This window comes from Cucurbita maxima, unplaced genomic scaffold, assembly GCF_002738345.1.
Source record: "Cucurbita maxima cultivar Rimu unplaced genomic scaffold, Cmax_1.0 Cma_Scf00007, whole genome shotgun sequence".
Classification (NCBI taxonomy): domain Eukaryota; kingdom Viridiplantae; phylum Streptophyta; class Magnoliopsida; order Cucurbitales; family Cucurbitaceae; genus Cucurbita; species Cucurbita maxima.
The window spans coordinates 3,994,559-4,007,167 of record NW_019272023.1 but is presented as its reverse complement, the minus strand read 5'-3'; the positions used below and the strand labels follow the sequence as shown (position 1 = coordinate 4,007,167).

The window sequence follows — 12,609 nt, the reverse complement described above, 5'->3', positions numbered from 1 at the left end:
AAAAAAAAAAAAAAAAAAAAAAAAAAAAAAAAAAAAAAAAAACAAAAAAAAAAAACAAAAAAAAACAAAAACAAAAGACAAGCTGGCATGTTGGTAAAATCATTAATTCCATAGCTTAAAACATGCCAAGATTAAAGCTTTTTTCCATCAGCTTCATCTTCTTCAAGATTAAAGCTCTCTTAATTATATCTAAATATATACAAATCCAACCCAAAAGCTCCATACATTGATCAACTTTCAAAATGGGGTTTGATCTCAAATCCCACATCAATCTCCATTTTCACCTCAAACACGTCTTCCAGTTCCTCTTCTTCCTCGTCGGGTTCTCTCTCGGACTCATCATGTGCTTCTACGTCAAAACCTTCTCTCTCGTAAATCCAACGACCCCGAATCCTCCTCCTTCCTTCCCCGCTCCGTCTCCGTCGTCTCTGCTTGCACCCCCTATTGTTGTCCTCTCCCCTCCTCCAACTCCGCCTCCGTCGATTCTTGTTTTGTCGATCCCGAGAAATGGGAGCTCGTCCGAGGGTTCGAGCGTCATCTCCCTTGAAGAACACAAGTCTTTGCTTCACAACATGAGTGATGAGGAGCTGTTTTGGAGAAGTAGCATGGTTCCAAGGATGTTGGAGGTGAGTGACAAGACAGCTCCAAGAAAGGTGGCGTTCATGTTTTTGACGGCTGGTCCTTTGCCTCTGGTGGATCTTTGGGAGAAGTTTTTTGAAGGCCACCATGGATTTTACTCCATTTATGTTCATTCTCATCCTTCTTATGTTCATGAAATGCCTCCAACTTCTGTTTTTTATGGTCGAAGGATCCCTAGTCAGGTTGGTTTAAATGTTTTTTTATCTTCCATTTTTTAAATATTTACTTGAAAACGGTCGAAATTACTATCGTTCTTGGTCAAACAAAAAAATATATAAATAATGTTGCTCGTTATATTTACTGGTGTTCAAAATACCCGATAACCTAAAAAAACTACTCGTACTTGAAAATGTTAAAAATATTTACTTGAAAATGGTAAAAAACGACTATCTTTCTTCAATTGAGCTAGCTTAATGTGGTAAATTTACAAATAAAAGTTAACGGGTGTTTAAAATACCTAATAATCTAAAGAATGTGATCAGCTCAATTGAGTTGAGTTTAACCCAGTTGAGCTGCACTCGGTAAAAAACTTATTTGAGTTGAGTTGAATTCAAATAAATGAAAATTTTATGAATTAAGTTTATTTACGCTAATTTGAGCCATTAAGTGTTAATTGCAGGCTGTGTATTGGGGGACTGCAAGCATGGTGGATGCAGAGAGACGCCTCCTAGCAAACGCCCTCTTAGACATATCAAACCAAAGATTTGTTCTTCTCTCAGACTCATGCATCCCATTGTTCAACTTCACCACAGTCTATAACCATCTCATCACCTCAAACCTAAGCTTCATCAGCTCATTCGACGATCCAAGAAAGCTCGGCCGAGGCCGCTACAACCCGAAAATGTGGCCAATGATAAACATCACGAACTGGCGAAAGGGTTCCCAATGGTTCGAGGTACATCGAGAACTCGCACTTAGCATCGTGTCGGACACGAAGTACTACCCAATCTTTAAAAACTATTGCCTCCCACCATGCTACATGGACGAGCATTACATACCAACTTTGGTGAACATGGTGCAGCCTGAATGGAACCATAATAGGAGCATCACTTGGGTTGATTGGTCTAAGGGAGGCCCTCATCCGGGCAAGTTTGGATGGAATCATATCAACGATGAGTTCTTGAACAGGATAAGGTTTGAATCAACGTGTGCTAATAATTCCTCTTCCATTTGTTTTCTTTTTGCTAGAAAGTTTTTGCCAAACACTTTGGAGCCTTTGTTGAGGGTAACTCCTTTGTTGCTCGGTATTGGTCCATAACAAAAACACGGTTACTCGATTTCCAAGTTTATCGTGTTCAACGTTTATTTCGAGCTCAACAAGGTTATATATAACGCACACATATATTTGTATTGTTTGAGAATTCAGTTAAAGGAGAATCAAGAACGGAGTATTTGAGTGTAGATTCTCTTCTTGACACCCATTGGTGACTGTAGGTATCAGTGGAACGTTCGTCCTTGACTTTTCAGTTGCCAAAGTCCGACCCCATGCGTTAGAAGGGTATCTTCTCAACCTTGCCTAGAGAACCGAGGCTAAAGGAAAAGATTTAGAAGTTAAGAGTTTGAGCTTGCGATCCCAAAATACGTCAAATAATAGGCCTGACCAGCAAAACTTGGTTAAGACGATATTAGCTAACCCAGTTGGTTTTATACTCTATTACTAGAAATTAGTCATTCATTGATCGAGTTTACTCACTACTACTAAAACCCATATAATTTTCATCTTACCACAAATTGTGACGAGATCTTTATATAATGAAGAATCTCTTGTAAGCTACAATCAGATTATCGAATATCTGCCTAGGTATGAGCATATTTTGATTAACATAAATTATTCGATCCCGAACCTGCTCAAGTTTATTAGCGAAAATTTTGATAATTATTTTATAACAAACATTATCAGAGCTCGAGGAAAGTACTCTCGTTAAGATATTTGTGCAAATTTTCATCGGATCTCGGTTGTTTCGAGAGAAACTTGAGAGACGAGCATTTTCATTTTTAGTATAAAATTTTATTTTCTTTCAATAGTAAAATTAAATTATATTGAATTGAACTTTAGAAAATTAAAAATGCTCGTCAAGTTTTTTTTTTTTTTTTTTTTTTTTTAAATTTAATTTAATCTTAATTTATTTATTTATTAATTTTGCCAATATCACAAACGCTTTCGCTCCCGTTTTCGCCGCTTTCTTTTCATTTCATTTCAGTCGCTGCTTGTTCTCTCCCACGGCGACGGGCGAGTCTCCTCTGTGTTGAGCCCCACGCAGCTACACGTGACGGCGAACATCCTGCGCGACCTCAGTGACTGTAGGCCCCGACGACAGGCCACACCTGCAGTTCGAGCCCTCTCTCTTAGACGGTCGAAAGACCTACGGCGATTAGTTCGTTACCGTTCGTTAGTTTCCCTCTGCCGCGGGGAACCTCTTCTTTCTTCTAGATTATCCGAGAAACAGCTCACTCGAAAACGGTCGGTAAATTCTGTTTTAACAGTTAAATTGATTCGATCTTCAATGCGGTTTTTAGTGGATTTTAATTTTGGTAATTTGGGATTTCAAATCAGTAGGGATTAATGAGCGGGCCCTAATAACTGATCTCCCACTTGTAGAACATTGCATTCTTGTTTTGCCTGCTTTGTCTTGTTTGCTTATGTACTTAATTTATTTGCTTATACGTGTTCGTGGATTCTTGGTATGTGGCTGTTCATTTTAATTAGAGAATTGATGGTTAAGCATACTGAAGTTTAGGGGTGAAAGGGATTGAATTGAACTGGAAAACTGATCCAACCCGACCAAATTACACCGCTACTGAAATTTGTAGAAAAAATGTATGATAGATTGACACCATGTATAAATCTTCCCTTCCACAAAGGGAAAATTGGTCTTCAGGAGCATATTTGTTAATCAACCCCACGTAGCATGTTGTACTGTTCACAATGTGGATTGTAGGTTTGATAGCTAGATGTGAGTCAACACCATTTAAGGCAAATATCTAGACTGAGAGGTGACATTACAAATTAAACTATGGCAACATTTGATGGATAAATAATATTGTTGTTTTTAATTTTGCTTTAAGACTTGAAACTTGAACTGTATTACATACTACAGACTCATGATAATGTTTTTTTTTATATTTCTTTTAATGTGTGTTAAATCCTATTGTATTATATTTTCAGGACTAAACGTGATGAAACGCCCTGCTGGTGTTGAGAACTTGGCTGGTTCTTCGTCTTCTAAGCCCTTAGTTGCTGCTGTTGATAACAAACCGGTCTTCTTGACTAAAGCTCAACGCGAGCAACTTGCTCTTCAACGACGCCAAGAAGAAATTTCTCTTCAAAGACGCCGCCAAGACCAACTTCTCTCCAGTTCTCAGAAACCTTCTTATGATTCTGTTGACAACCACAAGCCTTCTGACTCTGATCGTCGTGACCGTGATCGAGGAAGAGACCGGGAAAGAGATCGAGATCGTGATCGAGAACGAGATAGGGCTCGTGATCGGGAAAGAGATCGTGATCGGGATTTGGAGCGACGGAATCGTGAGAAGGAGCGTGAAGAAGAGGCCAAAGCTCGAGAGCATACCCGCTTAGAGAAACTTGCTGAGCGGGAGCGTGATAAAGAGTTGGATGCTATTAAAGAACAATATCTTGGCTCTAAGAAGCCTAAGAAACGTGTTATTAAACCAAGTGAGAAATTCCGCTTCTCATTTGATTGGGAAAATACTGAGGATACTTCTCGAGACATGAATTTACTATACCAAAATCCTCACGAGGCCCAACTTTTGTTTGGAAGAGGGTTCCGTGCTGGCATGGACAGACGTGAGCAGAAGAAGCTTGCAGCTAAGAATGAGAAGGAGATGAGGGAGGAGATACGAAAGAAAGATGGTGTGGAGGAAAAACCAGAGGAGGCTGCAGCTCAAAAACTTAAGGAAAAAGCTGCTGATTTGTATGACTCATTTGATATGAGAGTCGATCGGCACTGGAGCGAAAAGAAGCTAGAGGAAATGACTGAGAGGGATTGGAGAATTTTTAGGGAGGACTTCAATATATCCTATAAGGGATCCAGGATCCCTCGCCCCATGAGAAGTTGGAATGAGAGTAAGTTGACGACGGAACTTCTTAAGGCAGTAGAAAGGGCTGGTTATAAGACGCCTTCCCCCATTCAGATGGCTGCCATTCCGTTGGGTTTACAACAACGTGATGTTATTGGGATTGCCGAGACTGGGTCTGGTAAGACTGCTGCCTTTGTTCTTCCCATGCTTGCTTATATTACAAGGTTGCCTCCCATAAACGAAGAGAATGAGGCTGAAGGGCCTTATGCAGTAGTAATGGCTCCCACTCGTGAACTTGCTCAGCAGATCGAGGATGAAACTGTGAAGTTTTCTCATTATTTGGGTATTAAAGTGGTTTCAATTGTTGGAGGTCAATCGATTGAGGAGCAAGGATTTAAGATTAGGCAGGGTTGTGAGGTTGTCATTGCCACTCCAGGTCGTTTGCTGGATTGTTTGGAGAGGCGTTATGCGGTACTTAATCAATGTAATTATGTTGTTCTGGATGAAGCTGATAGGATGATAGATATGGGATTCGAGCCTCAAGTTATGGGTGTTTTAGATGCAATGCCTTCAAGCAATCTTAAACCTGAAAACGAGGATGAGGAGCTTGATGAGAAGAAAATATATCGAACTACATATATGTTTAGTGCTACCATGCCCCCTGCTGTGGAGAGGCTCGCTCGAAAATATCTAAGAAATCCTGTTGTTGTTAACATTGGAACTGCTGGAAAGGCAACTGACCTAATATCTCAACATGTTATTATGATGAAGGAATCAGAGAAATTTTATAGATTGCAGAATTTGCTTGATAACCTGGGTGACAAAACAGCTATTGTTTTTGTTAACACCAAAAAGAATGCTGATAATGTTGCAAAAAATTTGGACAAGGCAGGGTATCGTGTAACAACTTTGCATGGTGGGAAGTCACAAGAGCAAAGGGAAATTAGTCTGGAAGGGTTTAGAACGAAGAGATATAATGTTCTCGTTGCCACAGATGTTGCTGGTCGTGGGATTGATATTCCTGATGTTGCTCATGTCATAAATTATGATATGCCCAGTAACATTGAAATGTATACACATCGTATTGGACGTACTGGCCGTGCAGGGAAAACGGGTGTGGCCACAACGTTCTTGACTTTACAGGATACTGATGTCTTTTATGATCTCAAGCAAATGCTTATCCAAAGCAATAGTCCTGTGCCTCCTGAATTGGCAAGGCATGAGGCGTCTAAGTTCAAGCCTGGGAGTATTCCTGATAGACCTCCTCGGCGTAATGAAACTCTTTTTGCACATTAAAAAGGCATGTTTCTGAAGACATTTACATGGTTATAGTTGCTGTATTGACTACCCAGGCCGTATGCCCATGGGTGCAGGATTCTTCGAAAAAGCGCGGGCTGACTCGGAGACCTCATGCTGTACTTTATCGTTAGTAAATTTTCTTGTCATTTGTAATCCTAAGATGTTCTTGGCGTAAGACCAACTACTTGAGTCTTGCTTTCATCTCGTTGATTAGATTCACCTATCAGGATTTCTACCCAGTTTCATCATGGGTTGCTGTGCTGAAAATTACAGATTTATTAAATAGTAAAACAGCTGGACTGATTTAGGGTATTTTGTGTATTTGCTCGATGATCCTTGTCGAGTTCCTTTTTTCACTCGGTTTTGTAGGACAATGATGTATTTGTTTGGGGCAATTTATGGACCTCAAGTTATCCGAGAAGGTCTGTAGCCTGAAACATATGGGCGTGGATATTGGAGATGGGACAATTCCCGGGCGCCCCACTCATTGCTATAAAGCAAGGTTTGATATATTATGCTTTCATGACTATCGTATCATGTTCTATAATTTCTGCAGAAGTTATAAAAGGAAATGGGATTCTTGTTCCTCAGGTTGTTAAGCTTTAGATGGATGTTCTTTGAGGCAGTTGGGAGTTTTTGTTGCTAAGATCTGATTAGAGACAGAATTTAGAAAATACTCCTTTCTTTCTAAGGTTTCTTTGAACATAGGATAATGCAAGTAGGTGTGGAACTGCCATGGATTATTACCTGTTTACTTATTTTCTGTGTTTCACCATTGTTGCAGAAACTTTGTTTTCTGATTTCTTATGGCAAATCAAAAACTCATGAACTTTCTTCTTCTGAGCTTGAAATCAGATATGGAATTATACATGTCAGGATAGAGGAATTTGATTCAGTGGGTGTTGAAAATTCAAGTTTTTTTTTTTTTTTTTTCCATGATTTGTGCTCGTCCCATGGTTACTTTAGGCAGCTTGGTGTTGCTATCATCACATGTCAAGCCTTCCTTATTGGAATTATATTGTTTCTACAAAGAGTCGATCTTTGATTTTTCTCAGATGAGCATGAAGAATGCAAGATTTGGGGGTTTTATTGTGGTTATGTTCTTTGTTCGTGGTTGTTCCAATCTTAATTAAACCATTGGAATAAGAGTAATATGGTCATTTGTTGTTGGAGATGAATAATGCTGATCCATATGCTCTTCTTAGTGGCAAGCTTGAATGTTGGTTCTCCAGTTTCTTTGGAAGGTTGAAGTAGCTTTCCATTTTCATAGCTTCCATTTATGCATACATGTTTTCCTAGTCTTTCGGGCAAAGATATTGATAAGAGTTTTTTTTTTTTTTAATGTTTTGATTTTTTTTTTCTTTCTTTTTCACTCCCTTTAGGAATTAGTATCTTTAAACTTTAATAGATTTATGCATAAATAGATGGAGAAGTCTTATCCGTCCTTGGCTTTCCCGCTCCCTATTTCAATCCTCATTTTTACAAGAATCGGGTTAGAGATTCCCTGTAGTGATTTTTTTTCTTCATTTTTAACAATATATTTCTTTCGAAGAATTTTTATTGTATAATTTATTTCTATTGAAAAATGTAATAGATAATGTATAATCCAAAAAAATATATAATATAATGTTGAATATAATTTTTTAAAATTCAAATTTCAATATATGGTCTTTTTAACACTAAGTTTGACCTACTATATATATATATACATATATAAGGGCAGTGAGACTATGAGAGGAAATATTTTTGTCAGCAAATATCCTCTGGTTCTTTCAAACAAACCAAAGATTCCAAAGAAAAAAAAAAAAAAAAAGTAAACCCAAAAAGAGCCTTCTTCATCTTGAAAGGGTGGCCTGAGAAGAAGGATGAGAAGGCAAGTTTAGAGTGACAAGGGAGAGCCACGACCCAATAAAAAAATCTGCAATAATTTAGTGTAGAAGGCACCAGTTCAGGGCAATAGCCATGTATGGAAGGCGCTAGTGAAGATCATGATTGCTGCTAAGAGCACTGTGGTGTATTTTCCAAAGAACAAACTTTACCCTCTTCACAACAATTATCCTCCTTTTACACTTGGCTCCATTTTGGTCACAAGTGAATAACATTACACAACAAACCAAAAATCTCGAATCATGGAAGAAAATTCCAAATCAGGGACATGGATTGGGAAACCTCGAATGAATTTTGTCTATTTCAGAAATGATTTCAGGTGTGAGCTCAACCTTAACTGCATTTACAATATCCAAGAGTTGCCATGACTTGGTAACTCCAAACACAACACTTGCTACGAGGGGATGCCTGAGAACAAATGCTGCCAAACCCGAAAATTAGATATTGCTAGGAGAACTAAAAACATAGATAATGGCAGGGAAAAAAAAAGAAGAAACAAGCAAAACTATTGACCAAATGCAACAAAAGAGACGAAAAACCATAATCAATCCTATGCATAAAGACGCTACAGCCTTTGGAGCTATTTTTTACTATCACTCCGTATAAGTTTTGAGTTCACACTTCAAGAACAATGATTTCCTCTTCTGCTCTATCTTGAAAGATAGTTCAGCAATTTCTTCATATGAGGTTTTATCGTCTGCAGACTAACGATAGCTAGCTAGTTAAGTCTGTTCTGCATTTCAAAAACATGTAATTATGCAAGGCTTACAACCTACTTTACACCATCATATGCCACACCTCGAATGAAACAATATACAAAGAGTGAAAGAAAAGGGAGAACAAACCAATTGCCAGGGAGACTGGATGAAGGCCATATTTCTTAGCAACCTTAACATATTCCTACAGACAATCCACGATAGAGAACAGGTTAGTGAAAGCATCATGTGTAACAGTTCACATACTTTGAAGCATTCATGTCAAATTCTATTATGAACTTTAAGTAATAGTAACAATGGAACAATCATGTTACAAGTTACCCTTCTTCAATATTAGAAAATGCAAAAGCTTTACAATTCATCGGTCTGTTATCTTTCAGTTTTCATGTACTAAAAATAAAAATAAGCAAAAGTTGTAAATTTGCATACCATTGTAGCTGTTCTGATGATGTTGTTGGTTAGGTTGTATCTCGATTCCCCTTCTAAATATCTTCCTGGAATGAAAATAGCATCTTCATCAATTTGTAATAACCCCCTTTCCGTTTAAGTTAAGAAAAGATGACATGAGAAAGCCTTTTATAGAGACCTCTGTAAAGCTTAAGTCGGGCATCTTCAGGACCACCTTCAGGAGAAAAATACTTCCCAGAAAGTATGCCCATTGCCAGGGGACTGTACGCTAATAAGCTGATTCTGCAAAAGGTCAAATGTGAAATGACAATAACAAACATTCAATAGTGTTTTAATGTGTCTATGGATTTTAAAAGATGCCATAAGTTCCTAACTTTTCAGTTTTGTGTCTAAAGTAGGTTTCTACTAAATCATAAAACTGTATAATAGGTTTGAATTTTCAATTTGTGTTTATTAGATTCGTAACTTTTTTTTTTTTTAAAAAAAAAGTCAAATAGGTAAAAGACCTATCAAACAAAATAAAAGTACCATCGATCTATTAGATGTTTGTTGTACAACTTACTAGACAAAAAAATTGAAAATTTAAAGGCTTAAAGAGACACCTTTTCTAAGTTCAATGACTTATTATATACAACAAGAAAAATTCATGGACTAAATTTGGGATGATTTATTACCTCTCATGATGACAACATTCAGCAAGGCCAGAATCAAAAGTTCGACAAAGCAAATTGTACGAGTTCTTCAGAGTAGAAATATTTCATTTAGTAGCAATAAATACAACAAAATAGAATCAGAACCAAAATATTGAGATCAAGCACCTGCAATGATACAACTTTCGGAAAGTGAGGATATTTTTCACCAGTATGTGCAAATTTCATAACACCATAAGGTGTTTCATTGCTGAGGCCAATGTATCTGATCTGAAAACACAAGATATTCCAACTTGATTGAAAACTCGGCATGCTATCTTAGAGAGAGAGAGAGAGAGAGAGAGAGAGAGAGAGAGGAACATGGCAATATGATCGCCTACCTTACCAGCATCAGCAGCCTTGCTGAGCGCATAAAGTTGCTCTTCTATAGTAACAGAACAATACTGCCATGATGGATTATATTCAGTTTCTCCAAACATTGGAACATACCTTAAAAGACAAACATACACAAATGATTATGTTGTTCTCACAACTAAAACAAAAAATAATATAACAAAATACAAAAATAGTGTCAGGGCAATAACGAACTGAAAAAATTCCAAAACATTTTAGCTTTCATAATATCTCACAGATTAAGTTAGTACATACAAACCGATCAGGCCAATGAATCTGGTAAATATCAATGAAATCTGTTTGCATTCGCTTTAAGCTGCACAAGATAGATATTTCACATCAGAGAAGATGGTTTATTTTCCTCACCTCACTTAGAGTGAAAAGAGTTTATACTTCCTTCCAAGATTTTCTTTTCTTTTCTTGATAGGAAACAATTTCATTAATATGAAATGTGACAACAAAGGTAATAAATCCCTTCCAAATGAGTTACAAAACACTTCTCCAATTGGAAATCCTTCCAAGAGTATTTAATAACATGTAATATGCCTTACAAAGATATTCATATCTAGGAATAAATACATCCTTTATCTCTTTTTTTTCCCCATATGGTTATCTACTTATCTTCAATTTTCAATTTTTAAAACCTTAGAATTTGACCTCAGTAGTTTTCAAAATACTTCAAAATGATCTTTGCCCTTGGTTTTCATAGGCTGCAATAATAAAAAAAAGTTGACATGACACTTCTTAATTGATTTATATTGTTTTTAAGTTGATATGGCAATACTTTTATATAAAAAATATATGTTTTATTGTTGATGTGGCAAAAAAAAAAAAAAAAAAAAGAAAGCTCAAATGTAATTTCTCTTTCTTCCTTTCTCCGTCCACCATCACCAGTCTACCCCTTCCCTTCCCTATCCCATTCCCTCACACTAGTTGAGTAATGTTGCTACCTCCTATGTAGCAGGTGAGCCAGCCTTTCAAAGCTAGAGGAGCGTCCGAGGGAGGATAGTTGAATGAGGGGAATTTGTAGATAGAGGAGAACCTTTGGAAAGAGGAGAAATTAATAAAGACAACGTGATAGCTAGCCATGAATATCTTATCGATTGTGGACAACCGGGAGGGAAGGATGAAAAGATTGGGTTTCAAATTTTTTTGTCATGTTAACATATAAAAATAGAAATTTTAGTAAATATTGCCGTATATCCACAAAATTAATATAAAATCAATCAGAAATGTCACTTCTGTATGCAAGTAGCAAAAAATCTGATAGAACACCATTTTAATATTACAAATATTGACAGGATTAAATTATAAGATTTGGTTTTTAAAACTTAGAAACCAAAAGAAATTCTTTGTGGAACCTCAAGAACCAAAAATGTATTTATCCCTGATATTTATGAATCTATCCGCGAAAATAAGAGATTTCACACTACTGACCTAGCATCAATTGCTTCTGTAATATTTTTAGTATCCAAACACTTTGGACCGCCTCGTATCCAAGTCATTTGCCCAGATGGTCCAGCAACCTGCATGATAATTTCAGAATTTATCTCAGCATGAAAGTTCCAAGAAACACTCAATTTTAAGTAAGAAATTCAAAATTATGTTGGCCATTCCTAAAACCAACGCAACCTAACAAAGAGGGAAAACAATCAGGTGATGTCTTCTCTCCCGTCATGTACTTGAGGGGGTGTAATAGAGCTTACACTGTTATAACTAATGAAGTTATTTAACTAATATTCTTACTTCAGTTTGTTAGTTGTCTATCAACTCTTTGCGCTATTAAATACCTATTCTTTAGAAAGAAAAGAAAAGAAAAAAAAAAAATCAAGCTGAGCTAAATTCACAAATAATCTCAAGAAATGGTGGAATTGCTGCCAATCGCAAAGACAGCAACAACGACAATAACAAAAATTAATAATGAATATAGCGAGCCAAAGTAGTCGGTGGCCAAATTGCAGAAATATAGCGAGCGTTACGGAACGCACACATACGAGCAAACAAACCTTCGTGGCTAAAACAATACGATCCCGAGTAATTTTTCGGCTTCTGATCCAATGTCCAAGGTACTCCTCGCTGCGACCTTGAGTCTCAGAACATTGAGGCACAGGGTACCTGCACGTAAGGTATATTTAGAGAAGGAACAAACATAAAACTCAGGAAGTGGACTTCTGTAGTGATGACAAATGTAGGCGGCGCCATAGAGTGTAGAAAAATACATTTCTGCAGAATCGAAGAAGTTAATTCCGGCATCGAAAGCTTGGTCGAGGAGGCGAAATGACTGAGACATTGAGTTCTGCTCGCCGAACGTCATGGTACCTGTGAAAATCAGAGATGAAGAATTAGGTCATAGGGAACCAGAGAATTGCAAGATAAGAAGCAAGATATATATTGGAATGAACCGAAGCAGAGCCTTGAAACTGTGAGATTCGGAGCAAGATTAACGAAAGGAACGGCCATTCCTTGAGAAGCAAGAAGAAGGTCGGGAGCAGGAACACCAGAAGAACTTCACTGCTACAAGAGTGAGCCGACTAACAAGATAACCTTCCAAATGAAAAAAAAAAAAAAAAAAAAAAAAA

The 12,609-nt window shown here is 37.3% G+C and overlaps 3 protein-coding genes across 4 annotated transcripts; 2 read left to right on the top strand and 1 right to left on the bottom strand.

The window, feature by feature from the left end:
- The first annotated feature begins 222 nt into the window (after nucleotides 1-222).
- LOC111481972 lies at nucleotides 223-1,995 on the top strand. The gene is made up of 2 exons (XM_023127597.1): nucleotides 223-821; nucleotides 1,259-1,995. Exons 1-2 carry the CDS (start codon nucleotides 243-245, stop codon nucleotides 1,895-1,897), a joined length of 1,218 nt encoding a protein of 405 aa, XP_022983365.1. The 5' UTR covers nucleotides 223-242; the 3' UTR covers nucleotides 1,898-1,995.
- A 779-nt stretch (nucleotides 1,996-2,774) lies between these two features.
- Nucleotides 2,775-6,297, top strand: LOC111481886 (DEAD-box ATP-dependent RNA helicase 21). The gene is made up of 2 exons (XM_023127481.1): nucleotides 2,775-3,100; nucleotides 3,806-6,297. The coding sequence occupies exon 2, from the start codon at nucleotides 3,817-3,819 to the stop codon at nucleotides 5,971-5,973; it is 2,157 nt and encodes a 718-aa protein (XP_022983249.1). The 5' UTR covers nucleotides 2,775-3,100; nucleotides 3,806-3,816; the 3' UTR covers nucleotides 5,974-6,297.
- Nucleotides 6,298-7,885: 1,588 nt separating this feature from the next.
- Nucleotides 7,886-12,569, bottom strand: LOC111482217 (protein tas-like). 2 transcript variants are annotated; one of them, XM_023127904.1, is made up of 12 exons: nucleotides 12,433-12,569; nucleotides 12,250-12,349; nucleotides 12,037-12,145; nucleotides 11,468-11,556; nucleotides 10,290-10,346; nucleotides 10,018-10,126; nucleotides 9,806-9,907; nucleotides 9,662-9,726; nucleotides 9,166-9,269; nucleotides 9,009-9,073; nucleotides 8,709-8,763; nucleotides 7,886-8,284 (listed from the first exon to the last, which is right to left on the bottom strand). In XM_023127904.1, the coding sequence occupies exons 1-12, from the start codon at nucleotides 12,488-12,490 to the stop codon at nucleotides 8,124-8,126; spliced, it is 1,074 nt and encodes a 357-aa protein (XP_022983672.1). In that variant the 5' UTR covers nucleotides 12,491-12,569; the 3' UTR covers nucleotides 7,886-8,123. The 2 variants fall into 2 exon arrangements, with proteins under 2 accessions (XP_022983672.1, XP_022983673.1); XM_023127905.1 differs by lacking the exon at nucleotides 7,886-8,284 and adding an exon at nucleotides 8,291-8,596.
- Between the last annotated feature and the right edge of the window lie 40 nt (nucleotides 12,570-12,609).